The 15,653-nt window shown below is 38.1% G+C and overlaps 1 protein-coding gene across 1 annotated transcript in view; it reads left to right on the top strand.

Moving 5' to 3' along the window:
• The window catches only part of PCSK5 (proprotein convertase subtilisin/kexin type 5), a 228,590-nt gene that overhangs the window by 188,682 nt on the left and 24,255 nt on the right, over positions 1-15,653 (top strand). The window contains exons 22-26 of the mRNA XM_088054567.1: positions 1,685-1,821; positions 3,747-3,944; positions 4,284-4,346; positions 13,256-13,298; positions 14,124-14,266. Coding sequence (XP_087910693.1) covers positions 1,685-1,821; positions 3,747-3,944; positions 4,284-4,346; positions 13,256-13,298; positions 14,124-14,266 — 584 coding nt within the window. The remainder of the gene's footprint in view (positions 1-1,684; positions 1,822-3,746; positions 3,945-4,283; positions 4,347-13,255; positions 13,299-14,123; positions 14,267-15,653) is intronic.

The raw sequence follows: 15,653 nt of genomic DNA, 5'->3' as shown, positions 1-15,653 counted from the left end.
AGTCACAGAAGATATTGATATTTGATATCATGTCAAATTGCAGAGCTGAAAGCAATTCAGCTGGCTTTAGATATTGTTGAATGACAGAAATGGCCAGCACTCTCTCTGCCTTTACACTGACTCAGTGAATGAGTCAGTGGAGGTGGTTGGACCTATGGAAAAAGACCAGTTTGGCAGCACACATAAAAAGCAAAGGCCACATGGTTAATTAACACCTGAGGCTCTGCCAGTTGAGCTTTCCCTGCCCAAACAAAACCCCACGTACTGCATAATGGAATAAAGTCTCTGTGGTGCATATGAGGAATGTTATAGAAGACAGGCTGAATTAGTCCTGCCTTGAGCAAAGGTAAACCCATCTGTGGGACCTGGTGGACTGGTACATGAAGTAGAGGGCCAGGGAAAATCAATGCATTACTCAAGGGGATTTGATTTCCTGTGTAAGAACAGTTTGTAGTGTTGAATTGTATAATATTTGTTGCTGAATGACACTACAGACACACAGAGTATTCCATAACTACCATGGACAATGAGTACAGCCAGTTCCAAGTACACCAGTTGTGAGCTCCTCACACAGCAACCAGCTGACAGCACACCAGCCCTCCTGCCCTGCAAGATTTCTAGGATGGGTGGAACCCACAGTCCTGGACTAAATGAACTTAACAGACATCTTGGAGGGACAGCCACCGACTATGGAAATCACACCTGTGCTTGTGTACACGCATGTGTGTGTGTGTAACTGGATGGTGTAGGATCTGGGCAAGACACAGATGATACAGAGATGAATTGTGTCCTGGCTTCAGCCAGGATAGAGTTAATTTCCACAGTAGTCAGGAGAGGCAGGGCTAGGAGTTGGAAGTTATTCTATACTGCCTCACTGCTAGTTCCAGGGGTGGGGGAAGGGGTCCCTTTCTGGCGTGGCGCAGTCAGGTGTTGTCAGGGGCTCCCTGTGGTGCACTTGTGAGCACTGGCATGAGAATTGTTCAGCTGTTGTATGCTTTGGAATTCATATTCTTGCTGTTACTGCTCATTTTCTTACTTCTTTGATGTTTCCATTAAATTGCTCTTAATCTCAGTCTGTGATCTTTACAATTTGTACATTTAATTCTCCTCTCCATGCCCAGCAGAGGAGGGGGAGGGAGGACAGGCAGTTGAGCATGGTTTGGAGTGCTTCAGTGGGAAAACTAAATTGATGACTACCATTCCTAAGTCACAACAACGCGTAAGTCTAAAATACAGCTCCTAAAGGCCAATATTCAGATAGCTGTTTCACTCCATGTACAAGATTGTATTAGTGAAGCCATAGTACTTTTTAAAAGCAGTCCTAAAAGTAAAACAGATGGGTTATTCCTTCACAGACATAGACAAAGTACTACTTTCCTTTTAGCAGACACATGGGACCATTGTCAGAGATTGTGATATAAGGACATCTAGGTAAAGAACCAAAAGGTAATTTTTCTCAGAAAAATATTTCAGAGAAAAATCATCTTTGAAGTCTAAGATTCACATTCAAAACACTTTTCATATAGTAAATACTATGAATAAGATCAGGAAAACAAAGTCTTGAAGTTCGAAGACTTGTAAATAGAGTGAGAGAAGAATTTTTTGAGTTTCTTTTTAGTTTCCTTTAGATTTAAAGAACAAGTAGTAGTTATATTTGTAATTATGCCTCTGTCTTCTTTAAAAGAGTCTTTGATGATGGCTGCTGTGTTATGCAATGCCCCAGAGGAAAGTTTGAATTCAGACAGCAGTGTCACTTGTGCCATCATACCTGCCTGGACTGCAGTGGAAGTGAACCTAACAAATGCACCACTTGTGGAACAGGTAAGTAAGATTTCCTTTTGCCAGCTTTTTCCCCTCCATTGGCCTCCAAATTCCCTTTTCCCTCAGCTCTCAGGGCCAGTTGTTAGATTCAATAAAATGAGTAGTGGTTTTACTACCAATCTGCATCATAATCTTCTGGTGACTCTGAAGGGAATTGGAACTCAATTTTCTTTTTTTTTTTAAGTACAAGAAAACACAGCTCTGTATTGTCCTTTCAACTTAATGTATTTCCCTTGGTGTTTTTTCAATAGGAGCTATGTTAACAGAAACAGAAACAAGAAAAAACAAAAAAGGAGGTGGGACAGAAAACCTACATAGTCTGCTTCTGGAAAAGAAAGCTTCATACATGCTTCCCCCACCCACTGCACAGGATGTGCTATACTGAAATGGGGCCAGTTTGCTTAAGCAGGCAGGGAGCCAGGCTGCTTTCCTAAGCATCTCTCTGGGAAAGGCTAAGAAACAAGCATGGTGGGTTCCACTGGAGATTGCTGTGTCCCTACAGCTGAACAAACAGGGTTTGCAAAGAGAAGCTTATCACCAACACACATTTTTAAAGATCTTAGGTTGAGAGGAAAGCTAATGTAGGTAATTTTGTGGAAATTCCAAAAAGCCACTCTTCTCCTCTTGAAATTCTGATTTAAAAAATATTTCCTATTTTCTCTGTAACATCTGATGAGCAAAAACCTGAGGCCATCACCTGCAAGAATGTGCAACTAGTCTGAACTGTCCTTGGAAAAGAGTGTGTAAGATCTACTTTATAATAAAGAGTAATATTTTATGAGCTGTCTTCTGAGGTTCACAATGGATTCTCAGCCTTTTCATTTCAGCTGCTACTTCCATTTCAGTCTTAATCAGCAATGGTACAGACTCTATTTAGTAATTAGTGTCTAGACTACAAGCAAACACTAGTATGGCTGTATTAATTAATCATACTGATGATGAGATTGACTTTCTCACTTTGGGGAATGTGACTCAGTAAGTGAAGTTTTCAAATGGTACTTCAGGTCTACCATGAGAGCAAGTTTGTATAATTGCTCCCCAAAGTCTCTCCCTTATGGAGGACAGCAAGATATATTTCTGTATTTCTATGATGCAAGAAATTAAGACACAGATGAAACTCACACCCTTAGGAGGCAGAAAAATTAAAGAATTGCACATGAAAAGTAAAATAAATAAAATTCAGCTTCTGCTATGGCACAGCATTATTGCCTATTATGGCTGCTTTCTCTGCATTTTCAGAAATAAATTCTGGTAAGCAAATCCTTGCTCTGCCAGTTAAGGCAATGAAATACACTTAGCACAGTCACATGTATAATTTATACTGTGGGGTAAGTGATTAGAAAACTCCCCGTGTTGCAGCACATGGCACATGAAGTTATATGTGTTTTCACAGGCTTGACTCAGAAGGATTTGGAGCAGGGGACCTCCCAGTTCTCATACATTACAGACTGCTTGTGCTTTCATAGCTAATAGCTGCACATCTGCTATTTAAATTCAAATCTAGATGAATCCACTGAGATGAGGATTACAGTTTAATCTTCATGGGACACAGATTGACTCTTTCCAAAGGTGAAGCAGGCCACTTTGCTTTCCTAGTAATAATTGTACATCTGTGTGTACAATGCGTTACAAATACTTGTTTGTCCTCTGCAAGAGAATTCAGAGATGGAAAAATTTAGATTTTTTTTTTTATTAGATTGATGGATATAAAGAGTTGATTGCTAGCATGACATTTTATATGCTATAAATCTCCAGGAATGTGAAAAGTTTGAGGTACTGAAACTTTTATACATCTCATCTGGTGTAAAACTGTAAAATCTAGCAGTCAGTGTCTCTACTGCAGCACTGGAACTTCATAAGGCTCCTTCTTATACCCCAAATGCCCTCTGTGGCTGACAGCTTTTTCCCATTTGTTTGCCACACAGACAGAAGAGGGGTGGAACGTTTCCTGTACCATGGGGAATGCAGGGACAACTGTCCTCCAGGTCACTACCACTTGGAGCATACCTGTGTGCCCTGCCCTGGCCACTGTGAGGTGTGCCTGAACTCCAGCCACTGCAAAAGATGTTTCAGAGGCTACTACCTTACTCAAAATGTGTGTCAGAAACATAGTTGTAGAGAAGGTAAGCATCTTTCAGTAGGAGATAACAAATGCTCTATTCAATTTGTTACAGAAATCTGCTTAAGTATATTAAAAAATGTTTTGAAATACACAGTCACACCTGACCCTGAGGTCTTTTAAGTTCCAGCTCTGATCCTCTTCTAGTATCATGTTATTGTAAAGTAAAAATATTTTACTCAATTTGAGCAGGTTATGAAAAAAAACAAATGAGAAAACAAGTTTCCATGAGTCTTTCTCTTTTTTTAATTTGAGTCAAGTTTATTTCCAGGAACCTTGCTGAGTGATTCCAAATGTTGCATTTTCAAGAATTAACCCAAAACTGATGGTTTGCAAAACACAGGTGAAGATCCTGACTCTGAAGACTGCATACCATGTTCAGATGGATGCCACAATTGCAAACAGGGTAAGCTTTTCCTTAATCAACTTTATTGTTATTCTTAAGGCAGGGAAAATTTAGTTCCATTCACTCTTGTCATTAGGTTAATGCATGCTGCTGAGCAAGTTAGTCATTGGTGCAGGTGGCTTCTCACCCACTAAATTAAATTCCATACCATATTTATTTGTAAAATAAATTTCTTAAATGTATATTCAGCATAAATAAGAATAAGTTTATATTAATTTAATTATTAAAATTTGCAGCAATTTTATTTTTTTCTGTTTGAATGCCACGCTCAGACTGAAATATTTACTGACTTTCTGAAGCTATTAAGCTTTTATCAGACACAGATTTTTACTGTAGATGTTCAAATTTTCTATGCCTCAAAACAGATCACCACCCTGTGCTTTTTCTTCAAGGATATAGACATAAGGACAATCTTTAAATTTCATTCAAGAGCAAGTTATTGCAATAATAATGCTACTGCTCAAAAAAAAATCCCTTGTTTACATTTCAAGGTTGGTGCAGGCTAACCCATCCATCCATCCATCCATCCATCCATCCATCCATCCATCCATCCATCCAAAGCGCAGTTCATTTGTCATTCCTGTGAAACAGAAAAGAAAGGAAATAGGCTGAGTTGCAAATGCAGCCAGAAGTGTTAAATAAAAGTGGGGATTGAGAGTTAGGAGGAATCTCAGCTTCCACATCACAAAGTACTTGCCATGCTTGCAGCTCCCCTGCAGTTTCATGGGGTTCTCCTACTACCTGAATATCCAGAGAAAGTGAGACTGGAAAGACTCAGAAGCAGCAAGTGCAGTGTGTGCAGTCATGGGTGACCACTTAGAGTCCCATGGGAGTCTGTTAGAGGGGTGTGGTGCTCTTCTCCAGGCAAGCATGGATTCTCCTTTGTCATGTTCCAGAAGTGAAAACCTTGGATGTAAAAATATGCCCTTTCCACAAAAAAAGTATCTCTCACATTCAGGGTTGCCACCCTGAATGTGACACTTTCTGGATTTGAGTTACCAGTTCTGCAAAACTTAGAACAGCACAGTATGGGCATGCCATTGCAACTCTAAACCACAACTGTCTGTCCAGCTCTTTTTCTGGCTACACTAACTGGAATACCTAACTTACTGTAAGGGTTTTCATCAGATAATTCCCTCTTTCTGCCAGTTGTCTGATCTAATACGAGATACCATAAAAAAATATCCTGTGATGCTGGTGACCATTCCATGTGAATTCTGTCAAGCCTAAGGCTTTCCTCTGTGACTGCAACTGCCCCTGTCAATATTGTTGAATGAAGAGATGGTTTTAACATGGATGCAACTGCACTGTGATCTCCCTTTGTATGGAGTGTTATCCAGGTTCACAGCAGCTGCCTGCTTGGTTGAGAAGGAGCAGAAGTTAAGGGAGAGTGTATGTTTCAACACTTAGCTTTATTGGTGCTGTCAGATGTTACTTCCCCATACTAATATTTTCTGTGGTTTTCACAATGATTGTGACTTCAAATTATTTATTTTTCTTCTGAAACTGTGTAGTGGCAATTGGTGTTTTGAATTAGAGAGAAATGTAGTATGTATGAATAGAAACATTTTTTAAGAAATAGTAATTTCAAGTGACTCAGAGTTTGTTATGAACATAATAGGCATGTTTAAGGAGACTGGAAGGCTGTTCATGGTCAGCTGGCATACAAAAAAAGGGGCTGCACTCATTTGCCTTTTTTTCTGGGAGGATCACTGATGTCCTAAATATTAATAATCCATAACATTCACTACATACTTTCAACTTCTTGCACTCAAAGTTCTGATGTAAAAGAGGGCTTTTAAGAGCTTCAGGGATGAACAGAATGGACACATTAGTTTTCACTGCTGTGTAAAGTCAGAAGTATTAAGATTCCAGAGTTTATTTATAGGCATTCTATTAAGGAAAGTCTTTGGTGCTCATGATGCATGTATTACTGAGAGTCAGAGGTTGGTTTGCTGTTAGTTCTGCTTGGAGAAGAAGAATAGTAGTGGCCTAAAAGCACAGTCCCAAGCAAATTTTCGAAACTATGATGTATTCTTGAAATAAGGCAGAGCCTGTAAGCTTCAGCTTCAAATAAGTCAGGTAGCTATGGTAGATACCTCTATCTACCTATATTATATGAGAGATATTTGCTTGTATTTTCACTCTTAACATACATTGAGTTTTCAGGCATATTAACAACTTCATTTATAGATAAGTACAGTAATGGCTTTCTCATGTCTAATCAGAAAGCTGATGTATTTAGAAACTTTTGTAAAAAAAACCCTAAAAAGCAAAAACTTCAATGCCTGTCTCTTACAAGAAGTTCATTATTTTCCAGGCCCTAGAGAAATTATACTGCCATAAAAATAATTTAAAATACTAAAATTTCGAGGTGAGAAAATAAGGAATATGCTACATTTAGTTTCACATCTTCATATTCTTTCTATAGATTCCCTTTTAAAATTAAGTGGATGCTAGAGTATCTTGCAGTCTCTTTGTCCTCTCTTCCCATTAACACAATTGAATAATTGTTTCTAAGAACTGTAGAGAAGGTGTAGGAAAAGTTCAATGCTATGAACTTTTCAGGTAAAAGTACAGTGGAAAAAAAAAGGAATGTAGTAATCATAGCAATTGGAATAAAAATTTATATAGTTCACATATTGAAAACTAGTTATTCATATATACAAATGCAAATATATTTTGTGCTTATTTAATGATCCTCAGCTGACTGGAGACCATTCTCTCATAGAAAATCATTCAGCACCTGCTCATTCTGAAGGGCTTTAAAATCCTTCAGTGTAAACTCTAAGAAGTAAAAACAATTAACTTCTTCAGTTTAGTCTGAGCTCAGGTTCACTTACTTTTATTTATTTTAAATTCTAAACATTCTAAACCAGGAGCAGCAAAATGCAAATGTTTCTCCTACTGTCTACAAATTACAAAGATTATGATTATGATTTTTCTCTTGTAGACAGAAGTCTAGTTTTTAGGAGGGGTATATAATCATATTAAGATAACTGAACTGCCTGTTTTCCTACTAGCCTGAAAGAGTTTTGCTCAAAAATATCATTCCCACAAGGCACCAAATAATAGATTAAACCATCATCTGCAGTCTTGGGCAATGTTGTTCCTGCTTTGCACAGACAAGAAAATTAGTAAGATTTGATTCCTTCTGGCATGATTCCATGTGCCAGCAGAATAGAGCAAGTCTGCATGGGCATTTTCTCTTTTTGATCAGTAGTGACACTACATCCAGGTGAAGACAGCGGTATCACACTTTTATAATGGTTTCATACTTTGCATACCATATTAGGCATTTCAGAGAAGAAAGTAAAACCCTCACAGTAAGTAACACTGCAGGTTATTCTTTGCCAGGTGTGAGGATACTAAAGTAGATAGTGTTTGTTTGTAAGACCTTCTGAAATCCTCAAGGAATGTAGTCAAATCTGTTTGGTTTCCTCCAAGTTTGGGGTGGATTTTGTTTGAAGGCACCAGTGTGGCAATGTATCTTTACTGTATCAACACTGAAAATTAAAAAGCACAGATAGGAGCTCTGAGAAGAGACTTAATCAATGACAGGTAAGTCTATGTTGTTAAAATACAAATTATGCTTTCTTTTAAATTCAGGTAATTATTTTGTTTCTGTTTCACTTCATTAATTCAGAGGCCACTCATATTTTAAGTGTTTTAAGTGATGTAAAGAATCTTTAATGCTCACAGGCACCATTCTGCCTGCAGACACTGATGAGTCCTGCAGTATGCTGATAGTAACATTGCCTTAGAAAGCACTAATCCCCAGAAAATCTATAGCTTTGTATACACAGTGTCCAAACAATGGCTGTGCACATTAGGGTTCACCTCCCCACTTTGTCCTGCCTACATGCTCTGGGGTGCGTTTGGCTCTGCTCGATGCCACACGAGCCAGATTGACATCCTAGTACACAACTTCCCATGAGACCTGGAAGGCAGACTCTCATGCAGGCAAAAGCCAAGGCATAAGGGTGACTTCAGTACTGATGTTTAAATTCTCAAAAACTTCTAATATATCCTTGTTTCTGTGCAAGCAAACACAAGCACAGTATTGGACAGACAAAGTGTCTAAGAAAGTGTGCTGGATACAAGTCCACACAGCCAAGATAATCTTTATGATACCTCATACCTTTGGTACCTCAGCTCTTATAACCAAATTTTGGACATGCTGAGTTACTTTTTAGAGCAGTAATGAATGATTGCTCTCTCTGATGCAGAAAGATGGAAGCTGCAGTTCCTCATTACCTTTGACCACCAGGTTTTGATTAAATTTTAATGTCTTTTTTTCTGGTGGGTGCCAGTAAACATCATGAAGTCTACAAAATTAAATCCAGTTTCCTCAACAAAAGGAGCTTTTGAAAGAATAAAGAAAGTTCTGCTGAAAAAAACAGTGAGGAAGAGGATTTTCTTTATGCCATTGCAGCATTTACCTTCCCCTTCTCAATGTGAGTTCACTTACTCACATATATAGATAACAGCAGGATAGCATTCATATTTTCTCCAGACTTTTAAAACCATAATGAATTTCAAGCACTTTCTTCAAAGTCAAACCTTCCGTTTTAGAAAGCCTGTGGCTATAAACCAACACTCAGAACAATAGAAAAAATAAGGTAAAACTTTAGATTCTGAGCCACTTAAAGTAATTATTCAAAGAGAATTTCAGAGTCAATAAAATGTAAGAACATAAAAATCTTGGCTCCTATTTCTTACATTTAAAATACAACATGTGGACTAAAGTGTTTTCCCAAATAATTTCAGCTCTCTCACCAATCATACAATTTACATATGCCCTTTTGCACTTTCATAATGAACAGACACCAAATTTAGCTACCTTTTAAGGTGATAAGTGACAAACTTCTCTGATACACCATATCTACTGGCTTGCATATATACATTTCACAGGCAGAAATTGCAACAGCATTAACTAAAAATGTTAAATAAATAGAAGCTCTTAGTTCATTGAGGAGGTAAATATTTGCAGCACATGGAGCTCACCCAGATCATTGATAAACTCATAGGATTCAATGGAGGATGGTCTTCCTCTCAGAAGTGATTGTGTAAGCCAGGCATCCTCTCAATTTGCAGTGCCAATCTTCCCAAGGAGCCACACTTCCCTGACCCAGCTCATAATTACTTGTGGGTTCTCTCCCACTCACCCAATTTGTGAAGTTAAAACCTCTTATGTTATGAATAGTTCTTATTCCTACAGAATACCTGATCTCCATGCAGCAAAATACAATATATACCAACTTTCAATCCATCCAAATTTCTACAGTGAGCACTATGATATGGCTTTGCAATCTTTGCACTAGGACAGTTTTCAAAGGCTAACACTGAGAGTAAAGTACTCCTCAGTAGGGCGCAGAGTTATAACACTTTTCTTTTTCAAAGACACCTTACAAAAGAAATTAATAGTGAGAAGACCCAAGGAGCCATGTCCCTGAAATAAAGACCTGCTAAAGAGGCATTTAGGCCCAAGTGTGGCATTTAGCCTCTTCGATCTAGCAAGGTAAAGCCTGAGACACTCTCAAAGGTCAGAAAGAACCTGTTTAGTTTGGTTGGTGTTACAAGGTCTGTGTGAAAAACATAAATCTAAAGGCTGAAAGTGAGAATAAAAAATACACAAATGATCAACAAGATGCATTATACAGATGGAATAGAGAAACATAGAGTTTGTAATGCTGTGGGAGTGAGAAGAAAAGTATTTGGAGAAGATTTAAGGAAGTCTGAGGCAGCTGAAAGAGCAGCACTGTGAACAGACCTAGGCTTACAAATATGGATTTATCATTACATGATAAATGAGTGAAAACTGAGCTGGTTCCCATAGCAGCTTAAGAAAGAGAAAGAAAAACTTCATTTCTTCAAACTACCCCTGACGATGAATAGACCTTGGCTTTCAAGAGAAAATTATGATAAGGATAGTTGTTTATCTCAGAGTAAATCTTCTGCAAGAGGTTGGTCTTGCAGAAGGGGTTTTAGATTTGCAGATAATAAGACTTTTTTCTACAAGCTTCTGTGGTGATAATATGCAAACTGTGCGGAAAAAAATGCCCAGTGAGTTTTGGAACTGTTCTCTGATTTTCAGTCCTGACATTTCAGTGTAGGCAGATCATTACATTAGAGTATGTTGTCTTTCCTAGAGGATAGGTAAAAAAGAATTTCCTTGCACGTTGAATATACAAGGTGCATGTATTGAAAAAACTTTCTTTCTTTGATTTTTTTCTTTTTCTGAGATAGAAAAAACTACTTCCTGTGTAAAAATCAGGCTTGGGAAAAAACACTAGAAAAGCTTAAGATACAAGACCAAACCTTGAGTTCTGCAAGAATATTCCAGATTTTAGTTTAAAGTTCTCCACAGAAATAACAGCATGGAAGAAAACTACTGGATCAGACCAGAAATTCACCTAGCTCAGAAGCCACTGACCAAACATACCCCTGAAATTACATATACAAATAAAGCTTGTATTTCCTTCAACAATTTGCAGTTCAGAAGCTTCATGAATCAAAACAGTCAAGAAATGTTAACTGCTGAATCTTTCTGCTGGAATTACTGAAGAAAACATACATTAAAACAAATACAATCTAAACCATCTGCAGACCAGACCTTCTTTTCAGGGATGTTTGCTGCCTCCTTGGGGCCCAAGTCAGGGATCTCACCAAAAAATAAAGATTAATAGAGCCTTCAAAATACTGCCCACTACTACTTTCACAGGGGTACCAGTGATATTTCAAAAAGAAGCTCAAGGTTAATGAAAAGAGAATTTAGGACACTGGAAATAGCGAGTGCCAGATCCTATGCTTTGGCCACAACAACCCCATGAAGCTGAGAGAGTTGGAACTGTTTAGTCTGGAGAAGAGGATGCTCAGGGGGAACTTCTGAACTCTCTCCAGTTGTGTGAAAGGGGGTTGTAGCCAAGTGCAGATTGACCTCTTAGCCAGCTATCAACAGGATGAAAAGACGTGGTCTTTGTCTGCACATGGGGAGGTTTAGGTTGGATGTTGGGAAGAATTTCTTCAGAGAAATGGTGGTTAGACCTCATGGACTACCCAGGGAGGTGGTAGAGTCACTGTCCCTGCAAGTGTTTGTGGAAAGACTTGACATGGCACCTAGTGCCATGGACTAGTTGACAGGGTGTTAGGTAAAAAGTTGGACTCACTTATCTCAGAGGTCTTTTCCAAACTTATTGACTCCATGACTCCTTGATTCAGGTGAGAAGGTAGTGTTCTCTTCAATTCTTCCAGAAATGAAGAGCATAGTCTCTCATAGCAGTCTTCTGGACAAAACTTCCAGCACACAGCTGGATAAACACATCATGGGGTGGGTGAGCAACCAGCTCATGGGTCAGGAACCTTTGTGTGACAGTGTGACAGTGAATGGGGTGACATCAGACTGGTGACCTGTCACCACTGGGGTTCCCCAAGACTCCATCTTAGCCCTGTGCTCTTCAACATCTTCATTAACAACTTGCATGCAGGGCTGGGCAGGATACTAAGCAAGTTCACAAATGATACAAAACTGGGAGGAGTTGTTGAATTCATCAAAGGGAGGTCCTGCAGAGAGACCTCGACAAACTAGACAACTGGGCAATCACCAACCATGTGAAGTTCAGCAATGGAAAGTTCTGCACTGGTGCAGCCTCTCCTTGAGGACTGTGTGCAGTTTGGGCACAACAATATAAAAAATATATTAAGCTATTAGAAAACACCCAAAGGAGGGCCACAAGAATGGTGAGGAATCTGGAGGGGAGGCTTTATGAGGAGCAGCTGAAGTCACTTGGTTTATTCAGGCTAAAGAAAAGGATACTGAGGGGAGACTTGTCTACAGGCTACAGCTTCTTCATGAGGAGGAAGGTCAGACATTGACCTCTTCTCTGTGGTGACGAGTAACCAGTGACAGCCCAATGGACTAAAATTGCGTCAGGGAAGGTTTAGGTTTGATATTAGGAAAAGGCTCTTCACCCAGAGGGTGGCTGGTCACTGGAACAGGCTCCCCAGGGCAGTGGTCACAGCACCAAACCTGACAGAGTTCAGGAAGTGCTTGCACAACATCTCAGGCACATGGTGTGACTCTTGGGGATGGTGCAGTGCCAGGAATTGGACTCAATGACCATTCTGGGTCCCTTCAAATTTTGAATATTCTGTGATTCTGTGATTCTCTTTATAAATGCATTCACCCAGATTGTTTAGCTTCCTTCCATTCTTCTGTGAGTAGAAGACAATAGAAGAAAGGTTATTAAAAAAAAAAAATCCTCACTTTTGGAGCCAAATCCATATTTTTAAGAGGTTTAAAAGTTGCATAACACTTTTTCTGTTCATTCAACAATTTTTTTTGAATACAAAAATTAGTTTTCTGGTGGGAAAGTTTACCCAATAGACTTGCATCACAACCAACTCTCCAAATATATAAATGGTCTTGTCTAGCTCAGGATTTTGAAATTTAAACTGATTACTTAGATGTCTGAAAAGTATGCTTTTAGAGGTGTCAAAAGTTTTTAAATTATCTTTGCAACGAATAAAGGCATATGATGAAATTATTGTGTCAGGTAAGTCACAGTCTCCTTTTAACAGTCCATTTGACCCAATCTGAGGCCCTGTGAAGGTTCTCCTTTTCAGATCATCACTTCCTAAGTACTTAGCTCCTTCCAGGTACCTGGATTATGCTGAGGACTAAAAAGCCACAGGTTACTATGAAAATACAGTCCAGGATCTGATTGTGGAAGACTTCATCTCAAAATAAAGGTGAAGAGAGATTCAAAGACAATGATGTTCTTTTTCCAGCTGTAATCATTTTACTTTAAGAAATATGAACATAAAATTGGTGTAGCAGAAGTTCTTTTTGGCATTCTGGTTTTTACTCTGAAAATTATTTTAAAATAATTTTATATCTTTAATTTCAGATGATCCAAGAATCTGTATAACATGCCTTCAAAACTATTACATGTAAGTATAGCTGTATATAACTAGCTCTTCATGACTACATGTTTTTCTGAAGCAAAAATATGCACTTCACTACATAGATCTGTGCTGTGTATGTTGTCTCATCCTTTAATTTGTTTGTCTGAAAGACAGGAAATGGGAAAAAGACTTGAGAAATGTTGGAAAGCTAGCAAATTATTCAGTATTGAGACCTGTTAAAACTTATGGACTGGTGGGACCTTTGTATATCAGAACAGAGGAATATGGAACAAAAAGTGTCAAAATGCTAAACAGTGCATATGGATTTGGAACAAATTTGCTTTTAGTATATTGTGTCTAGCTCTGATATGTGAAGTTCATAAGACTTATAAATGTATGGAGTTTATGCAAAGGAATAAAAAAGTAATTAAAAGCTTAAATTAAATGGAAGGAAAGAACATTACTGATTTTTAAAGAGAGCATTTATAGATCTCTGTAAAAACTGGAAAACAAAATATTAATTATGTTGACTCTATAAACAAAGGCACTGGATATTATGTTTTTACAAGCAATCAGCTCTTTTCAATCATGATATAATAATTCTTCATGAAGCATGTATTGAGGTTTCTGCCTACCTTTAAAAAATAAAATAAAATTAATCACACTTAAGACTCCTGACATTAGGAAACATGACTTTGCTAGTTGAATAAACAACATAACCACAAACATACTCCAAATCCTCATTATATGAATAATTTGTGTTCATTATGCTGATCATGCTTTATCATTACCATGCCTAGAAACACACAGAAAATAAACTCAATGACCTTCAAAAGAAACTTACTAATGATGTTCTACTTTGTCTTACAGGTATAAGCAGCATTGCTACAAAGACTGTCCAGAAAATACCTACAGAGATGAAAGTTCTTGGCAGTGTAGAGGCTGTCCTAGCAACTGTGATAGCTGTGACAAGGATGGGTGCTACTCATGTGAGGAAGGCTTTTATCTCTCAGGTAAGCAAAGTATAAACAATGGCATATTACATAAAAATATTTTAGAGTTTTTCTTTAGAGAAATACTGGATCCAAACTCTCAAATTCATCAATCTGTTCTGTGGCACACAGTGGAGGCTGAGGTGACTTAACTCTTTGCAGAATCAGGCATTTGTGTTAATGTAAGGTGATTATGTTACCCAGAAGAGTAATTTGGTTCAAAGGGTCTATATACTTAAATTTCAGCTCTTTTGGACACCTAAAAGAATTTGTATTCAATTCAGACTTTGTGAAAGGAGGGTTTTTTAACTAAAGAAAGACATTTAAATTTTTCCTTACTATTTGTAAGTCCAGTTTTACTTCGACTTTTAAACACTCTGAAAAAAGCTCAGTTAAAACCACTAAATTCCACACCAGATTCACACAAGAGTAGGAATCCCCTAGCTTTTTAAAGAAGCCATAAATCAGGCAGCTCTGGTTCAGACATGGTGCCAAAAATGAATCACAGAAATTCCTGAGGCTATAATATTCTCTTGCCCTGGCTGTTGAGAGTGCCCAGTAGTCGCATCACACTCATGGATAACTCTGTGGTCACACCCAGGGTGAGTTTTGGGTCTGTGATTTTTTTAATTGAAATTAGACAAAACTCAAAAAGACATAAGTGCTGCAACTTCCAGAGGTTTTGATGAGATATGCCAAACCTTAGCCTGAATCAGATTAAAACCTGAGTTTAACTTCATATTCAGCAGAAACTAGAGATCACATAAATTTGCATATTTCTGAAAAATTTGCGTATAGCTAAGAAACTTAGGGGCATCTAGTCATTAATTTTTTATTAAGCCAGTAAAATTGTTTGGATTCAACCATAAAACTTTTACCCAGGCATGGACTTCCATTAAATTTGTATGTACTAATGTTTAGTATATTAATTAAAGCCAAGTTAGAGGTAAATTTAATTTCATTTAATTAGTTTGAAGTTTGTGAAGTTTCTCATATGCAATTGAACTGAATTTAGATTTCATGCTAAAAAATTAGAGTTTTTATAGCTGCAAACTGTTTCATGTATGTCCTGGTTTAGGGCAAATCTGGGAGAAAACCTTCAAATGAGATCCCTCCAGAAAGCAAATTCAAGTAGCTCCTCTCTGAACTGGTTTGGGAAAAGATTTCTTTTGAAGAAAAATGTAAAAAACTGTTTATTTAACAAGCAAAGTATCTACAAGCATAAAAAATTAATAATATTAAATAATAAAACCTCTTGCAGTTCTGAAGAGATGGCAAATCCAGAAAGCCCTTGTTGGGGGGCGTAGCTCAGCTCACTCAGATTCTTATCAGTCCCTCCAGCTCTGCAAAGTGCCAAGGCCCAGCCCCTGGTGGGCCACAGGTGTGAGCTCCTGGTGTTTGTCTGGGT

This window comes from Pseudopodoces humilis, chromosome 4, assembly GCF_049639895.1.
Source record: "Pseudopodoces humilis isolate 2021_Gansu_Grassland_sample_001 chromosome 4, ASM4963989v1, whole genome shotgun sequence".
In the NCBI taxonomy this organism is placed as follows: Eukaryota; Metazoa; Chordata; class Aves; order Passeriformes; family Paridae; genus Pseudopodoces; species Pseudopodoces humilis.
Note: the sequence above shows the minus strand (reverse complement) of the source record. Positions and strands in the feature narration are given on the sequence as shown.